The sequence below is a fragment of the Sebastes fasciatus genome, chromosome 12 (genome assembly GCF_043250625.1).
Source record: "Sebastes fasciatus isolate fSebFas1 chromosome 12, fSebFas1.pri, whole genome shotgun sequence".
Lineage (NCBI taxonomy): Eukaryota > Metazoa > Chordata > Actinopteri > Perciformes > Sebastidae > Sebastes > Sebastes fasciatus.
Window position 1 is genome coordinate 5,144,861 of NC_133806.1, and position 19,198 is coordinate 5,164,058.

At 39.6% G+C, this 19,198-nt stretch overlaps 2 protein-coding genes across 2 annotated transcripts; both read left to right on the top strand.

Annotated features, from left to right (window-relative positions):
- The first annotated feature begins 671 nt into the window (after window positions 1–671).
- lamtor2 (late endosomal/lysosomal adaptor, MAPK and MTOR activator 2) lies at window positions 672–4,668 on the top strand. Its single transcript, XM_074652774.1, has 4 exons — window positions 672–884; window positions 2,357–2,519; window positions 2,656–2,745; window positions 4,126–4,668. The coding sequence occupies exons 1-4, from the start codon at window positions 817–819 to the stop codon at window positions 4,180–4,182; spliced, it is 378 nt and encodes a 125-aa protein (XP_074508875.1). The 5' UTR covers window positions 672–816; the 3' UTR covers window positions 4,183–4,668.
- A 3,011-nt stretch (window positions 4,669–7,679) lies between these two features.
- On the top strand, window positions 7,680–18,084 carry rab25b (RAB25, member RAS oncogene family b). Its single transcript, XM_074652761.1, has 5 exons — window positions 7,680–7,956; window positions 13,013–13,208; window positions 15,661–15,854; window positions 16,250–16,330; window positions 17,564–18,084. The coding sequence occupies exons 1-5, from the start codon at window positions 7,920–7,922 to the stop codon at window positions 17,680–17,682; spliced, it is 627 nt and encodes a 208-aa protein (XP_074508862.1). The 5' UTR covers window positions 7,680–7,919; the 3' UTR covers window positions 17,683–18,084.
- Window positions 18,085–19,198: the final 1,114 nt, after the last annotated feature.

Consider the following 19,198-nt stretch of genomic DNA (forward strand, 5'->3'; position numbering starts at 1 on the left):
ATAAATAAATATGCTGTGGTGTGTACAGGTATAAACAGGTAGTCAATAAATAAATAAATATACTGTGATGTGTACAGGTATAAACAGGTAGTTAATAAATTAATATATATACTGTGATGCGTACAGTTATAAACATGTAGTAAATAAATAAATAAATATACTGTGGTGTGTACAGGTATAAACAGGTAGTAAATAAATATATATACTGTGGTGTGTACAAGTATAAACAGGTAGTTAATAAATAAATAAATATACTGTGTTGTGTACAGGTATAAAGAGATGATAAATAAATAAATTTACTGTGGTGTGTACAGGTATAAACAGGTAGTAAATAAATATATATACTGTGGTGTGTACAGGTATAAAGAGATGATAAATAAATAAATTTACTGTGGTGTGTACAGGTATAAACAGGTAGTAAATAAATATATATACTGTGGTGTGTACAGGTATAAGCAGGTAGTAAATAAATAAATATACTGTGATGTTTACAGGTATAAACAGATGATAAATACATAAATTTACTGTGATGTGTACAGGTATAAACAGGTAGTAATACAAGTGAAAGAAATGTATAAAGTCTGCACATTGGGCTTGACATAGTAAATATGCAGGTAAATCAAATAAGCCAGTCATTTCGATGCCTACAATTCCCACAATGCATTGGGAACACAATGCAACCGGAAACTGAAGAGAGCAGTCAGCTGACTGGACTGTGTGTTGTTGAGTAGTTCTGACAGTTAAACGCAGTTCTTTAGTCATTAAATAACATAACATAGCTGTTTTATATTATTATACGTTAGTGTGTCAGTAGATATGTTACGACCGAAGGCGTTGACGCAGGTTCTCAGCCAGGCGAACACTAACGGAGTCCAGAGCACCCTGTGAGTACAGATAGATAGATAGTTAGCAGCATGCTAACTGGAGTTAATGTGGTTTATTACCTTTATACAGTTTGTTGTTGTTGTTGTTGTGACATCGGAGGGCTTTTTGACACACACTGAACATTACAAAGACTCTGCTAATGTTAAATAATAACTTGACGAACAGACTAATCCCCAATAACAAGTAAGTTAGACAAATATTAGCTAGTAACATCAACTAATGCATTTTGTTTACAGTGATATATATATTTATATACTTATATATATATATATATATATATATATTTACATTTTAGAGACACTGTGTGCAGCTTACATGTTGTTTGCAAGTAGTACGACTTGAATTATTTGAAATGTAGGGCTGCAACTAACTAACTTATTGTTATTGTTGACTATAAAAATGTCATGAAATAGTGGAAAATGCTGGTTATAATTTCAAGTTGACGTCTTCACCACATTTGAGAAGCTGGAAGCAGTGAATTTTATTTATTTTTTTGCTTGAAAAAATATTGAAACGATTATTTTATTATCAATGTATTTGCTGATCCTTTTTTGTGATGTAATAGTTTCAGCTCTACTGAAATTATTCATAGTCATAATAGTCAACTATTCCTGCCTTTCTACAGATGCTTTCATTTGTAATCATTTCTTGGATATAAATAGGTCTTATTGCCATTTCAAATTGGGATTCAAAATGTTCTTTAAAGGTCCCATATTATAAAAAAAGTGAGATTTTCATGTTTTTTTATTATAAAGCAGGCTTAAGTCTTATAGAAATACTGTGAACGTATCGAAACACTCAATCCACAGGAAAATACACACGACCTGTATTGAGAAACTCTGCCCATTAGTGATGTCACGAATATACAATATTTAGACCCTTGATACAATTTTAAATGTAAACATTCTAAATGTGTCCCAGTTTATTTCCTGGTTGCAGTGGATGTGAATGTCATCAGCTGACAGGAAGTAAACATGGACCCAAGCTGTTGCCTAGCAACGCAATTCTGTTGCAATTCCGTCAAAATGCGCTAAAACGCAGCGTTTCAGACAGAGGGTAAATACAGGTATATTCAGGCAGACAGTATGAGGAAAATAAAGTTTTTTTGAACATTGCAGCATGTAAACATGTTCTAGTAGAAACACAAAATACAAGTATGAACCTGAAAATGAGCACGATATGGGACCTTTAAAAGTCTTGAATCTAATTTAATCAAACTTGCAAGCACCTTGAATAAACTGCAATATAATTCATAACAATTTACATATTTGTACATAGTTCAGACCATAGACTGTACTACTAAATACTTTATATACAGTATATACTATGATTAGGTTTGTGTATATATATTGCCAGCGTTAGGTAGCTTGCTAGAGATGGCTTGAGTAAAATCCATACGCTGACAGTTTTATAGTAAATCATTTCCCATGTTTATCTGCCGGATTCCTGAAACTTTCAACATCTTCACCAGGTTACTAAATAATGAAGGTTCCCTTCTGGCTTACTCCGGGTACGGGGACACCGACGCACGAGTAACAGCCGCCATCGCTAGCAACATCTGGGCGGCCTACGACAAGAACGGCCACCAAGCCTTTAACGAGGACAAACTCAAATTCATACTCATGGATTGTATGGTAAGAAGCGCAGTTCTTCCACAACCATTGCAGTTGTTCTCTGGTATATTATCAGTGTGTGTGTGAGTGTGAGTGAGTGACATGGACAGTTTGAACTGAGGCACTTTGTCACCTTCTCTCTTCTTTTCTCTCCCAGGAAGGACGAGTGGCCATCACTCGTGTAGCCAACCTCCTACTGTGTATGTACGCCAAAGAGACAGTGGGCTTTGGGATGCTTAAAGCCAAGGTGAGAGTTTTAGTTCAGTCATTAGTTTCCAATACAACCAGTGTCCTGCTTTGTCGTAGTTTGCTGTATTTGCCAAGCTCGTTTGTATATTCTCGGTTAGAGCGCACACGTGATGGGGCCTTTTCCAGCTTTATTGAACAAAAACTGACCTTCACCATGTCACGCGGAGTCCTCGACAGGTCCAGATATTTAGCATGCTAGATATCTGGATCGCGTCTGCGATGCGTCGGCGAGCACAGTTCTCACATGACGCTCAAACGGCGATGTGCAAGCGGAGGGCCAATGCCGATTTGCCTCTGATATGGGGCTTTTATCAGGGATCTTGTTATGTTGTGTTTCGTTGTGTGAACTAGCTATAATCTGTCGTTTCGGTCTTAGTCAACTAAGATTTCTTTCGTCAATTAGTCATTTTTTAATGCTTTTTCTTGCTGAATGACTTATTTCCAAGAAACTTGTAAACACAAGATTTAAAGTGAAGCTTTTTCTTTGTGGAGAAATTCAGTTTCACAGATCTGTTGATAAAAGTTTCAGTAGGCAACAATGTTTTTGGCATCAGTAGGCAAAAAGTCCAAAATATCAGCATATTAACTAATAACTTTCAGCATATTGTAATTCAAGTGTTGTGAGAGAAAACTAGTCTTCTGCACCTCCTCATGGCTCTGTTTTCAGGCTTTAAAAGATCTAGCCTGTGATGGAAGATTTTGGCCAATCACAGGTCATTTCAATGAGAGAGCGTTCCTATTGGCTGCGCTCTGGCTGGTGGGCGGTGCTTGGTATTTCCTCAGTAGATCTCAACATGGCTGCCGCCTCACAAACTTTCTCATTTTACAGCTAAACAGTACACTACAAGATGATTCTGAAAACATTTGAGGAGAGAAATAGGCATTAACGTAACCGAATATTGATTCATATTTGATCAGCGCTGCCTAGTTTGACCGTTTGGTCGGAGTTTGCGAGTGATTGACAGCTGCTCAGAGACAGCAAGGCTCCAGCTCAGCTCTGATTGGTTGTTTTCCTCCGGTCTGTGAAATCCTGCAGATGCCGTTAAGAGCACTGGAAGACACAGAGGCACATGATTTTTTTCAGATTACAGGTCTCATGTCAGGATATACTGACCGTTTTATAAAAATAACTTTTCTTTAATCATATTTGCTCCATTTCTACTCAGAGCAGCTTTAATTCAACTGATCGATTAGTCAACGAAACTGTATGAGTGTTGGTCGACCAAGAATTTCTTTGGTCGAGGACAGCCCTACTTATAGCACAGCTTGTACGCTACACCACACCACATAAGGCAGTGGCTTAAACTAATCCAGCATTATACCCGTCACTCTGAATACAGCCTTTGTTACCATTGTTGTGTGTATGTTGTGTTTATAGGCTGAAGCCCTGGTGTTGTACCTGGAGGAACCATTAACCCAAGTAGCAGCGTCATAGTGGAGATGTGACTGAAGCTCTGCCTGGAAAACAAGCATCATGTGATCCAGGTCATTCATGGACTACTGTAACAATCTGTGTACATGCATATATATCTATGAGTGAGTGAGTGTGAGGGGCGGGGGGGTTTGGTGTATTTATAATCATAGTGTTGAAACTAATAACTTGTATGGGTTTTTAAAATCTTTTCCCTCTCGTGTGACGCTCGTGTTCATCTACTGGTCTGTTCTGAAAGTCCCACAGTGTGTACAGCTGCTGAAAGGAATCCACTATCAACTGCTCCCACGATTCATTCATTCATTTGCAGTGTTAGTTCAGGCATGCCGATCACATTTAAGCAAAACAAATTTAACATTTTGAATCCTGTCAGAGGAGTAAAATGGTTCGTGGAAACTTTCATACGAATGTCTGTCTGATAAAATGCAATTAACATTATTTGCTGTATGTTTTGTTTCAAAGCTGTCAAATAAACAATTTTTGGATTAATATACACTTTTATTATTTAGTGTTTGGTTTGAGTGGGTTATTATTATAGATTAGTTCAAAGATAAAATATCAGGTTTACCAGGTTTTCTTACCAGGATAAAGTTTTGAAAGTAGCCGTAGTTTCATTACGTTCTCTGGTATGAATTGAATTGTGTCCGTGTCAATTAAAAAGGTCTGCGAAAGAAAGCTTGAAAGAAAATCTTAAATCAATATTAAACAATTTAGATGTATTTTTATATTATATATTTTAAGAGGTATTGGCTACATTATTTTTACAAAGCTTATCCTAATCCTCATGTTATTTTGATTTTATTGAAAAAAATATTCTTATTTTCATCATAATCACATTTCCATGATGCTGTTAAAATGATTGCTTTTTCGCAAGTATTACATACATCTTCTGTTACTTGAAGATGTGACCTAAATTACTAAATTTTGCATCCTCAGCTGTCTGGCATTTTGTGACAAAACATGACAGCAAAATGTACTTGTCAAAAGTAAAAGTACTCATTATGAAAATGGCCATATTCAGATTGTTATATTTTGCAAATATAAATAAAACACTTGTATCTTTATATATATTAAGATAATTACAGGATATACACTGATCATCCATAACATTAGGTCAGCATGGGCACCCTGATTGGTCTGCAGCTACGCAGCCCCGTACGCAACAAACTGCTCCTCACTGTGTGTTCTGACACCTTTCTATCAGATCCAGCATTAACTTTTTCAGCAGTTTAAGCTCCAGTAGTTCTTCTATTGGATTGGACAACACGGGCCAGCCTTCGCTCCCCACGTGCATCAATGAGCCTCGGGTCTGACCCTGTCGCTGGTTCACTGGTTTTTCCTTCCTTGGACCACTTTTGGTAGGTCCTGACCACTGCAGACCGGGAACATCCCACAAGAGCTGCAGTTCTGGAGATGCTCTGACCCAGTCGTCTAGCCAGCACTAGTTGGCCCTCGTCAAAGTCGCTCACATCGTTACGCTGGCCCATTTTTTCTGCTTCCAACACAAAGTTCAAAATGTTCACTTGCTGTCTAATATATCCCCCCCCACTGCCAGGTGCCATTGTAACCAGATAATCAATGTTATTCACCTCACCTGTCAGTGGTCTGAATGTTATGGCTTTTATGTGTTTCATTATATCAGACTATTGACTCACTCTTTGCTCATGTGCCTTAAAACCTGAAATGAATATTAATAAAATCCTTTCAAGTGGCAGAATTATTTAAAAACTAAATAAACATGGTTAGTGTTTCCAGGTGCAGTTTAATCACAGCCCAAGGCTTGCACAAAGTGTTTTTAACTTCACATGATGTCATTAATAAGACATGTTGATGACTTACCGCTGAATATTTAAAGGTAGATAGATAGATAGATAGATAGATAGATAGATAGATAGAATACACAATATAATTAATATTAGAACACTACAAATATACCAGACTACTACAACTGGCAAAAAGAAAATCTAAAATAGGCTATGAACATAGAATAACATACTATATACATAAGTAAAGTATGCAAGATGCAATGTTTTGTTTTTAAATAAAAAATGAAATGAGGTAAGAAACCGATGTCCAGTTATTGCAAGAGCAAAACAGAATGGAGTCTGGTCGAGTCTGGACAGAGGTGAGGCGTTGTAGACGGTTATTGCTTTGGGCTGGACAGATTTCCTGTATCGGTCCTTGTGACATGGTACATATTGTCATAGTTCTTGATAAAAATGTTCAACATTAGGTTTGGAGTCCGACCATCTCTTCTTGTAAATGTGGAATTTTCCCCCAAAAATAGAATTAACTGCACAAAGAACATAAAATCTTCTTCCTTCTCATTACCTTCAAAACACATAAGAACGTCCTTGTCCTGAGATTGAACTGTTTGCCCAGTTTTCCTTCTTTTTTTATACTTTATTTTTTGTTGTTTTATAACAAAAAACAAACAAACAAACAATACAGACAACATAAGACAGACAAGGTCATCCTGAGTGAGGTGAAATGCTTAACATCGTATGACATTATACATTTGTAAGAAAAGAAAAGAAGCTGTGTAACATAGCAGTATTCAAGTCCATGGTTCCTTAGAGACCTAGAATGTCCTTTAAAGCCTTAGACGTCCCTCTAGTCCAACATCATTCATGGGAGAAGGAAGCAAAGTTTTCCACAACAAAATACAATAAAGTCACTTCTCATCTCCATTCACTTCAGGTTCGAGTCAGATTTCCAGTTCTTCTAGTATTTTTCACCTTTTTTGGTGGCATGTCTCAGAGAGAGAGAAAGTCAGTTGTTCCATACTGTAAATTTCCTGAACTATTTTTTTCCATTCAAGGACTGTTTGAGATTCCTTATTCAACCATTTCCTGGTTATTGCTTTTCCACTAAGCAGCTAAAAGTATCCGTAGTAAATATCTGTCCTGCTTTTTCAGACCAGTTGGCACATTTCCCAAATATAAAATCAAGCTCTGAGCTAATTATTGATCTGATCGCAGAGACGACGTCTACCAAGTAAGAAGAAATATCAGGGCATTCCCAAAAGATGTGAAAATGACCAGCAGACATATAACCACACAATCTCCAACACTGACCAAGCTCAGGTTTGTTACTCTGTGACTCTTTCATTTTAGGCCATTTTTCCTTCTTAAATAATGTTCCACATCCACCCAAAATATTCTGGTATACACACACACTGATAAAACAAATGACATATTGTTTCTTCTTCTACTTCACAGAGTGTTTCCTTGTAGTTCTGAAAAACAATAATACTTCCTGCTTCCTGCATGCAGTGATCTGATGAGCCCAGCAGGAGGCGTCTGACAGTCCCCGTCAGCTGTACCTGCTTAGTCACCTCACCTGTCCAACCTGCCCTGCTGTGAGGACACACCTCCAGCTGCACCACCAACACCACCACCACCACAACCACCTCCATCACCACCACTCCCTGACACAACAAGCCCCGCCTGCTGCAGCAGCTACCTGGATACACTCAGCATGTCCTGTTCAAACAAGCCAGCTCTCTGTTAACTCAGATAGGGAAGGGTAGTGAAGGGCAGAGAGCCGGCGACTGGCATTCATGTGTCTAAACACTTATTGCGGCCATTTTCTTTCCTGAAGCCCGAGGATCTGAAAGGGGGGCAGGCTGGGTTTGCGGTGTGAGTCAGTGTCATCTTACATCCTGCAATCAGTCTGTGAGTGCTGGAGACACGGCAGTAAGTAAACTGAGGGGCGGCAACACACTGGATGGACACAATATGGGGTCAGATGAGGCCTACAACTTTGTCTTTAAGGGTGAGTGCATGTCCTGCTTACTTGATTTGATCCCCAGCAAACATCCCTAAAGACTATAAAAGGGGTTATTCTGGGATGTTCCTTTGCCCTTCAAATTATACTTCCTTGTTCCTTTATTTTATTACTAGGAACGGGAATTAGTGTTGTGTGGCAAAGGGAATGCAATATTCTTAGTAATAAACAGCTTAGTATAATAAACAGGTAATACACAGCTTATAGTCTGAATGTATGCGTCCGGGTGTGCAGCCAGATGTTTAGGTAAATATTATGTTTGTATTTCGCAAGTCTCAAAACACTTCAGGTGAGTTTTATTCCCACAAAGTTGAATGATTCATTCAGGTTTAGCACATTGTCCCTGAGTGAATAAGTATGCACAGTATGCTACAGGTTATTGGTGAAACCAGGATGTGTCCTTTAATTCCTGCTTATCTGTAGCATTCCCTGCAGAACAGCGTAACCTAAGAGTGTCTGGTTTAAAGGGCTGAGTCAGTGCATCACTCATACAGCCAAAGTCCCCAAAATACAACACATCCAGTCTGTAAAAGTGTTGGACTTGAATTATGCCCTGTTCTTTGAAGAGCAGCAGCTTGTGCCACTCACTTCTATTCATTGTGCACTCAGCAGCACTACATGGCGTAGTAATCATGTCTTATATGCAGCCGGTTAAGGCACCAGATGGCTCTCAGCAGATGTACGAGAGGAGTGAAAGTCATTCAGAGAGGTGATTTGGTTCAGGTGCAGTGGTTTGACATTTGGGTACCAAAGTGCCATGTTGATAAAAGACACCGCAGGTGAATGTTAAATCCAAAAGTAAGTGTGTCCCGAACATCAAATAGCATCAGCTCAATGTATTAACGGGTTCCACTGCAAAATGAGATATGAAGAAGTCAATTTTATTAGCGCAAAATCACACATAACAGATTTGGCTCATAATGACAACATCCCTGGTTTGATTCCACCTGCAGGGACCTTTGTGCATGTCACACCTCTGTCTCTGTTTCCCCCCCTCATTTCCTGTCACATCTCTACACTGTCTATCAGAGGAGAAAATACAGTGGTGGAAAGTAACTAAATACATTTACTCAAGTGCTGTACTTAAAGCTGCAGTGGGTAGAAATGGAGCAAACATGATTAAAAAAGTTATTTTTATAAAACAGTCACTATATCCTGACAGTAGAGCATGAGACAGATAATCTGGAAAAAAAAAATCATGTGCCTCTGTGTCCTCTGGTGCTCCTAACGGCATCTGCAAGATTTCACAGACCGGAGGAAAACAACCAATCAGAGCCAAGCTGGAGCCTTGCCGTCTCTCAGCAGCTGTCAATCACTCACAAACTCCGATCAAACGGTCAAACTAGGCAGCGCTGATCAAATATGAATCAATATTCTGTTACTGTAATGCTTATTTCTCTCCTCAGATGTTTTCAGAATCATCTTGTAGTGTACTGTTTAGCTGTAAAATGAGAACGTTTGTGACCCGGCAGCCATGTTGAGATCAGTTAAAGGAAATACTAAGCACCGCCCACCAGCCGGAGCACAGCCAATACGAACGATCTCTCTCTCTGAAATGACCTGTGATTGGTCAAAGTCTCCCGTCACGGGCTAGATATTTTAAATCCTGAAAACAGAGCCATGAGGAGGAGCAGAAGTCTAGTTTCTCTCAGAACACTTGAAATACAATATGCTGAAAGGTTATTATGGAATTGTTGCTGTCTACTGCAGGTTTAAGTACATTTGTGAGGTACTTTACTTGAGTATTATGCTACTTTATACTACTCCACGACATCTCAGAGGGAAATATTGTACTTTTTACTTCACTACTTTTTTTTTTTTTTTTTTACAGCTGTATTTACTGGATATTTTGATTTTACAAACAAAACATCAACATATATAAAAGGCCCACATCCCTGGGAGAGCCCCTGTGGAAGAAGTTTCAAGTTATGAAGTTTATTGTCATACGCATAGCGATTACAGAGAAGCAGTCGTTGGCAATGAAAATCTTATATCTCGGGCTCCATCCAATAGTGATCATTAAATATGCATAAAAAGAAGAACACGCAAGTAAAAATCTAAGACATAACATAGTGCAGAACTTAAAATATAACGTATATAACATATAAAATGATATGTGTTTGTGGTAGACAGAATAAACTGTAATGTAAAGAGGGATGTAGTAAATGTATGTGCGTAATCAGGAGGTATATATATATACAGTATATATACAGAGAGATGTAGACTGGTGTAAAACAATAAGTAAAAGTACATAAAGGTAAAGTGACACAGTAGATGGGAACGCTGCAGTGACTTTATTTTATGTTGATTTGTGTACTATTGTATAAAATTAGGTAACCAGGTATTTAAAGTTAACCTACAAACTAATAAACATGTGCTCATGTACAATAATGCACATTTTAAAACAAATTTGTTTTAATATTGACGATTAAACTTGAATGAATATGGAGCAGAGCTCTCTCTAATATACTCCTGAATTATTATAAGTTTCCAGCAGGTTTTCAGGGCAGCGTACAATCACATTTCCAGTCCTGAAGGTCATGAAAACAAACAAAAGGAAAGTTTAATCCTCCACTGCATCGCATCAAGTTCTTCCTCAGAATCAACAGACCGGGCTCGGAGGCCTCTTGTCCTGTATCGCCATAGAAACCAGGGCTGGGTATTGTTTGCATAAGAAGTTACTGAGTAGTGGAGGAGAACAGGCGCTCTCACACCTCACCCACTGGAGGAAAAAGCTGCCCAGTGATCTGGCTGCAGAGTGAACAATTACCTAAAACAAGCAAAAGTAGAACGACTTGTAAAGCATTCTTTGACTTTAGACTTCGGGTTAAACATACCGTAGAAGTGAAGAACTGGGGCCAAGTGTATACAGAGTTTACCTCTCTGGGAGTCGGCACGTGTTCAGAAAAACACTCCAGCATTTTTTTGTATCCGTTGTTCTGTGACTGGTGAATAGTGGAAAACTCCCAACTGAAGTTCATTCTTGGCCTTGGAAACAGCGACTGAGAAAACAATCTCACCATAAGGTTCATTTAGTAGCTGTTCTGGGGCTTTCAGTCGCATACTCGTCATCAGCAGATGGAGTTCGGTTGTCAAGGAATCGTTGGGACATTTTGTCCATGTTGGCTTAAAAGTTGAGGTTCAAAGTTCATTCTTGACTTTTGGAAAAGTTAAAAACTTTAAGAAAACATTCTCACTCCAGGGTTCATCAGGTACAAGGTAACTGCTCTGGCATTTGAAATCTTCATCAGCAGATGGAGATGGAAATTATGGAGATGGAAATCGGCTCAATGACAAACTGCTGATGAAGATCATGTGATATGATTGAAATCTCCTAAATATTATAAAGGATCTTTTTTTTTAATGATCAAATATGAATCAATATTCTGTTACTGTAATGTCTATTTCTATCCTCAAATGTCTTCAGAAACATCTTATAGTGTACTGTTTAGCTGTAATATGAGAAAGTTTGTGACCCGGCAGCCATGTTGAGATCTCTTGAAGAAATACCAAGCACCGCCCACCAGCTGGAGCACAGCCAATAGGAAATTACCTGTCTCCCGTCACGAGGTCGATTTTTTAAAGCCTGACGACAGAGCCATGAGGAGGTGCAGAAGTCTAGTTTTCTCTCAGAAAACTTGAATTACAATATGCTGAAAGGTTATTATGGAAGTTTTGCCCGATGATGCCAAAAACTTGTTGCCGTGTTGCATTAGAGTGATATCAATCTTCTCATCCAACTTGTGGCAAGAAAGCAAATATGCATAATTGTCCGTCTATTCTTTTAACTCCCATCATCACCCTGACTCCATATTTAATGGCTGTTGAGATGTCACAAGAACTTGGATTATTATCTCAGCGTTCGCAAGCTCACACGCCTCAACAATAAACTGTGACTGTGTCTTATTCACTGAGAGATCCCAGTGCCACTGTGTTTTCACAGTGTGGTCATATTTTCCAATCTGTGCCAATGGAGCCAAGCCTTTTTTCTCTCTGAGTCAGCCACTAACAACTGAAACCCAAACATTAGTCACTGAAATGTAAAGAGGGGATGTCTGTGTTATTTGTCATCCTGTTTACCCACTAGGTAGGTTCTTCTGACCGAGATAAACGGCAGTGGCGGCTTAACTTGTTCAACCTGATTTGGTATCACCTAACGCCGTTTTATTTCCTGAAACAAAGGTTCACTGTGTGTGAGTTTTTTTTCTACCTCAAAGGAGTTTCCTAGAGGGGGAACTGTGTCCTCCCCCTCTAGAATAGATGACAAACGTGGAAGAAAATACAAACGATAGTATATTTGTCCTTCCGTTTTGCTATAATAGGTTCCTTAAATATCAATAACTCATACCACATGTGAGGCATGACTGATCGTTGTGCTGCACAGCTTCAGTGATAAATGAGAACAACGCTCTGAGACAATTTTGGGAAATTACAGACAAACATATAAGGGAGAAAACTAAAAGAAAATCTTCAAAATGTCGATTGTAAAGTCCTCTACTTCTGCAACCACATCTCTGCCCCGACTGGTTTCAATCCTGCCTGTGCTTTGTTTCCTTTACTTGTCACCTTCACTCCTTGCTGTCTAAATAAAAAAAAGAAAATCTCTGTATTTTAGAATTGGCATCTCACCAGTGCATGCTGGGATAGCCTACAGCCCCACAAGATCCTCGGTTATCTCCTTACCGATCAATAATCTGGTGTATTCTGTTACAGGCCAACATCCCATGTTGTTCCCCAGTATTTTACTCAACATGTCTGTATTATTTGCTCTGCCTGCTTGAGTTAAAACAATGAACTTGTTTACCGTGAGGGTGTGGTGTTTTGAAATAGGCCAAATGGTGTAATTACCCCCCCAGTATTAGACAGCTAAGAATGAGGATTTACAGGGAAACCAAGACAGACACACCTCGACTAAAGGCTTCAATTAAGAAGGGCTGTAAAGGATGAAGAGGACGTAAAGGATTGTCTCCTTTATCCTTTATTGCAACAACCAAACCCCAAAAATTGAGACACTTGCATTTACTGTGTTTTGTGTCCTCCGCAGTGGTACTAATAGGAGAATCTGGTGTAGGAAAGAGCAATCTGCTGTCCCGCTTCACCAAAAACGAGTTCAACCATGACACCCGCACAACCATCGGGGTGGAGTTCAGCACACGGACAACGCAGCTCAACAGCTTCACCATCAAGGCCCAGATCTGGGACACGGCCGGGCTGGAGCGATACCGGGCCATCACTTCTGCGTGAGTGTCGAGACTGTGTAGAATGAATGTTTTACTTTTTAGCACGTGTATGTCTGGGCATTGTCGCCCAAATGTGCATTGCTTTTCAACAGATTTTTCAAGGCATTCCTTCAATTACTTTATGGTTAAATAATTACATTTTTAATCAATCCACTTTTTGTTAAACTGTCTCCACTACTTGGTGAGTACTGCAACGTATCATACAATGGTTCATATGATATCTTACAAAAAGTTATTCCTCATTTTTCGTGCGTTTTCCTACGAACGTCCAGCAACACAAGTCAATTTATGCACATTACATGCATATAAATAAACTTCTGTCTTCACAGGAAACAACTTGTATAGGTTTAGGCAACAAAACTTCATGGTTAGGTTTAGGAAAATATCATGGTTTGGTTTAAATTAACTACGGAAGTGGCGTCACTTAAGTACGGAAGTTACGTGACATCCCTCAGCACTCTATTGGCAAATCTCGTTTCTCTATTGAAACCAGTTGTCAATGGGCTAACACAACACTGAGTAACTAAGCCTAAGAGTCTCAATTAGTGGAGATGATGATGGTTCACATTGTGTCACTCCTTTGTGAGTAATAAGTGTTGTGTTTGTTCATAAAGAACCTGCCTAATGCAACTTTAAGTAACAAGGTGTGTGTTGTCTGAATTAGAGGTGAAGTAACATCAATGTCTGTCGTGTTAGCAGATGCTCTGTTTTGAAACGTGCACTTCTTTTTAAACATGCACACCTTTTAAACAAGCACACTGAAATCAAAGACCTTTTTTTAAATTAACATTTCATCCTTGCCCCATAGTTGTTGAGCAACCTGTTATGTCGGCATCTTAAGGTTGTGCTGTTATCAGCCAAGGACAGGAACTGATCTTACAGTTTCCTCCCACATTACCTGAAAAACAACCAGCACATTCTCGTCTAGTGTCAGTCGGCACACTTGGGTCCTAAAATCCAATTGGTTAGAGCGGAGACCTTTGTCTGAACACTCAGCCCTCAGTGGGTCTTTGTTCTATCTGAGGGCGCTCCTGATTCATTCTTTTTTTTAATTAAACTAGAAGGATTAGCAGTGTGGAAACTGGTTTTAAAACAATAGAACCATGTCAATTTTATTTTTAAGACATGGAAAAATCGGAGGATATGCCACACCGCTGGATTAGCTCTTTTCTGACAGCTTGGCTTTTTGAGTAATTACTTGCCGACTTATTCCAGTACGCAAATTCTCACTCCCATGGAATTTCCCATTTGTGCTGTAACAACCAGCTAAAACCTATTAAAGCGGAATTAATTATATTACTGGAAGAGGGGAGCAGAGATGAAATTGCGAAGGAAATATTGGTTCATGACTTCAGAGCAATCGGCAGACATTTTTTCGGTTGACAGCAGGAGAAACTGATTTCTCTCAATGAAGATATTAGGACAATTCTTAAAGCGGCCATAATCAATATTTATATTAGATTATATCTATATTAACAATGGATCAAATGACGGTGTGTATTGTGAAAGAGGTCACTCTCAGTGATGAGCCCGGAAGAATTACTCCCCTCAGCTCTACAGAACTTTATGGCATCTTCCAACTCATTGTTTTGGTTATTTTCCGGCCCACAACATTACTGTTTTGGTTCAAGCGTAATTTTCGTTCATCTGCTCGGCATCAAACAGCAGACAGAAACAGTTAGCGATTATAGCTGGTGAACATAGTGGAGCATTAAGCAGCTGAAGAGACAGATATTTCCTTCAGGAGTTGGTGGAGACCAAAAACAGAGCAAAAAAGGACGGTAAATATTGGACTTAAATTCATCACTTGGCCAAAACATGACAGAGAGCCGATCCCAGCTGACATTGGGCGAAAGCAGGGTACATCCTGGACAGGTCGACAGACTATCACAGGGCTGACACTTAGAGACAGACAACCATTCACACACACGTTCACACCTACGGGCAATTTAGAGTCAACAATTAACCTGCATGTCTTTGGACTGTGGGGGGAAGCCGGAGAACCCAGAGAAAACCCACGCTAACACGGGGAGAACATGCAAACTCCACACAGAAGTGTGGTTTCTTTACTCCTCTATGACAGTACACTAAATATCTTTGAATTGTGGACAAGACAAGACATTTGAGGACGTCATCTTGGGCTTTGGGAAACACTGATCGACATTTTTCACCATTTTATGACATTTTATGAACCAAACAACTAATCAAGAAAATAATCAACAGATTAATCTATGATAAAAAAAACGTCCGTTGCAGCCCTATAAATAGGCAACAAGTTTGCCATACCAACTTAAAAGGTAATGATATGTAAATGTTGTGTTTACAGTATTTTTCCGCTGCCCCCGAAATGGCCAAAAATGTGTTATTACAGATTTTAGTGTGAGTGTGTGTAGATTGTTAAAGTACTTAAATGTCACATTAGGAATAACTGTAAAGTGATCTCCTCCGACAGGTATTACAGAGGTGCTCTCGGGGCCCTGCTGGTCTATGACATCACCAAACACCTCACCTATGAGAGCGTGGAGCGCTGGCTGAAGGAGCTGTACGACCACGCCGACCCGCACATCGTGGTCATGCTGGTGGGCAACAAGACTGACCTGGAATCAGAGAGATCTGTGCCCACCGAGGAGGCTAAAGACTACGCAGGTACAACGTCAACGAGTGCTGAAAAACACCGAAACACACAAAATGTTTCATAATTTGTTGCTGGAAACTGAATTCATAATGATTGTAGAGATTGTAAGATAGTCTGCTCACCAAACTGTACAAGCTGTCAATGTGTCTCAATGTTTTCATGGTGATAACAATGACTCTAAATTCTTATTTGTTGATTTTAATTGCTGATTAAAGAGAGAAAGAAGCCCGGTGCTGCTCCCCAAATCCCCAGTTTCTTTGAGGATTATATATATGAGAAGATCAACAGTGAAATTTTGTGATTTGGAGAATGCAGCTTTAAAGTGACACTAGCAAATGACTACTAATGTGAATTTGAACAAATAACATGTGTAAAATAACTAACATAGCTTGTTTTTATTATCTAGAAAAGAATGGTCTTTTATTCCTGGAGACGTCTGCTCTGGAGTCAACTAACGTGGAGGCAGCATTCAACAATGTCCTAGCAGGTAATTCATTGTAATAGTATTTAACTTGTACTTTGTTAAAAGCCGTTACAAGAATGAATTTATAAATACAGTAAGGTTGTCATAGTGTACGAGCTGTTTGGGTGGCATGGTTCACTGCCTTACAGCATCCCCCGGCCCCAGGTCATGCTTTGTAATAATTTCCTGTATGGTATATACTGAAATGTGAATGATCAAGTTAAATAATAATTTGATAACATTATTATTTTTTAAATCCTTAAAGGGACTGTTTGTAAGTGTGAGTACGCGGGGGAGACGGTAGCTTTGGTCTCCAGGGCCGGAGTCTCTGCTGTACTCTGCTCCTCTGCCTGCCTGCTTGCCTTCGCTCACACACCGCGCTCGTTCTCGCTCTTTCGCTCCGCTCTCACGTGCATGCGCGCACACTCCACACTGCAGAAGAGTTATAGGAACCAAGACGATAGAATAGAGGAACCAAGAGGACAAGAGGAAAGCTCATAGTGGAAAAGTACCTTAACGTGGGGAAACAATGGCATCAGTAATCAGTGGAAAGTACCCAAATATTGGTGTTTAAGTAACCAGTGAATTTCAAAAGGAATAACGGTAGGAGGACACCTGTTGTAAGCCCCACCAGAGGTGGGTATTGTGTTTAAGCACCATTGAAGGAGACCCGACACTCGGTTTATTGTATCCTGTTAATCTACAGTAAATCTATTCATACCGAATTCTGAATTCTGTCTTGTTTTTAAAGTTTGTCTTGATTGAAGTTATTGCTGTAAACCATCTGGCCCGGTTGAAGATTTCCTCCCACACAATTTGCTCCCTTGAATGTCTTTCCCTCCCTGTCTCTCCCGTCTATAAGACATATAAATGATGTGGACTGGCTACACACATTTTCCCATAAACGTACTGGGATAAGCCTCCTCCCTGTGACCCTGAATTTAACCTCACATAGCCAGACCTCCATCTCCTCATGGAGTTCTGGAGAAAGTCTAGGTCTGGAGAAGGTCAGGATGAAATGGCCTCTGGTAGTCCCGCGGCAGCCGTTTGATTGACTGCTTTGGGAGGAAACACCTCTTTTGGTTGGAAATGAACAACTTGGCCGATTTATTTCTTTTGAAGTATTGCTGTCTCTTTTCTAATCATCCTGGGGAAGGCTTGTTATAGTACTTGTGCTACTTTTTCCTCTCAAAGCCTGGGAACACTGCGGCTTCTTTCTATTCTAGCATATTAATATATATTAACTTTCTGCCACAGAGATTCACAGGAAGGCCAACAGTAAGGAAGTGGTTCATGGCGCCATCAGTGCTGTGTCCTTGAGCAACTCCAGTGCAGAAAACAGCGAGGAGAGGAAGCCCTGCTGCAGGAACATCTGATCACAAGGTCCTTCAGGAGCCCAGGGGCCTCGGGGCGGGCGACACGGTGACCTTCACCCATGACCCTGAGCTAGAGCTCGACGAGAGGCACGCGACACGGCAACCGTGGGGGGCCAATATAAACGGTCCCGGCTTAACTGTGATTTATGACTGATTTACAAGTTGTACAAGCTGCATGACTGCATGACGTATTCAAAAGATGATTCATATATTATGTGAATGAATGTAGCTGGAGACCAACATCAATCTTTTTTGAACATAGGTCAAATGTAAAACACTTAACCGTGTTAAAATGATATAATATTTATAATCCATGCACAGAATTGGAGTAACGTGCTCCAGCTGACGATCGTGGATCAGACTGATTGCAAATTCTCTTGAGAAATAAATGATTTATGGAGACCTTTGCGTGTTATTTGTGTCTTGTAACCAAAGATGGGTCTTTTTCAAAGACAACATTTTGACATGTCACAGTAGGAAAAGCACAGGTGTGAATAATAAAATGAACGATGGTTGAAATCCACTTAGCTTCAGTCTCAGGGTCCTGGTATTGAGCAAGTTGGCTCACTGTCATGAGGTAGTGGAACACTTGAACAGAACAGGGCCATTGTTAATGTTATTAGTAACACCTGCGCTTTTCCTACTTCCACAAGTCAAAATGTCTGCTCTGATAAAGGCCTATAGAATTCAAGTAATAAAGATTATCAGATTAGAAAGATTTACCACCTCAGTGATTCAATTCAAATGAAAAGCTAGTTTTCAATCACAGCAACACACACAGACACAGACTACTAATCTGACAAATAATATTGAGGTAAGCTCAACTCTCTTGTTTGTGTTTTAAGTATTGGACTATATTTGGTCTGTCTTTGATCCAGTCCTTTCTCAACCTGTTTCACATCAGATGCTTGGCTGCAGCAGAGGTTCATAACCTCGCAGGAACTCCATAATGAGGTCTAAAAATTCTGAAGATGTAGAAAATGAATTTTTAGACGTACAGTAGCATCTCCGTTTGACGGAATAGGTCAGGGGTATGCAACCTTTTCAAGCATGATATTTATTTTTCCTCTGACTTTGCTGCGATAATTAACTGGCCCAATTAATGTTGGCTAAATCCTGCCAGAACGATGATGCATGTAGTGAGTGAGTGCACAGACCTCCTACAGTATATAGGGCTGTGGGGAGATATGGGTAGAAATGTTATTTTTTTCCTTCCTGCTGCAAATTGAATAACTGTGAAACCAAACCAGCTGTCGGTTTTATGGGAAATTAGTGGACAGCCTGATAAGAGACAAAGAAAACAAGAGTTGAACCAATATGATGGCCTTTGATCTAACACAAGATGTCAGCTGGTCTGTGTTATCCATGATAAAAACAAATTTCCTCACTGAGCACAACATCATGAAAAACAGTGTGTAAAACCTGCTCATTCCATTGATGAGTTTACACACGGACTCATTAAAGGCTGCAAGCTGATTCAGGGACTTTACCATTCATTAAATTGTCCAATAATGTA

Coding starts and splice junctions, on each gene's coding strand:
- lamtor2 (XM_074652774.1), top strand. CDS start 817: ATGTTACGACCGAAGGCGTTGACGCAGGTTCTCAGCCAGGCGAACACT. Junction 885..2,356: donor AACGGAGTCCAGAGCACCCT/GTGAGTACAGAT, acceptor CATCTTCACCAG/GTTACTAAATAATGAAGGTT. Junction 2,746..4,125: donor TTGGGATGCTTAAAGCCAAG/GTGAGAGTTTTA, acceptor TTGTGTTTATAG/GCTGAAGCCCTGGTGTTGTA.
- rab25b (XM_074652761.1), top strand. CDS start 7,920: ATGGGGTCAGATGAGGCCTACAACTTTGTCTTTAAGG. Junction 13,209..15,660: donor TACCGGGCCATCACTTCTGC/GTGAGTGTCGAG, acceptor CTCCTCCGACAG/GTATTACAGAGGTGCTCTCG. Junction 15,855..16,249: donor GGAGGCTAAAGACTACGCAG/GTACAACGTCAA, acceptor TTTATTATCTAG/AAAAGAATGGTCTTTTATTC.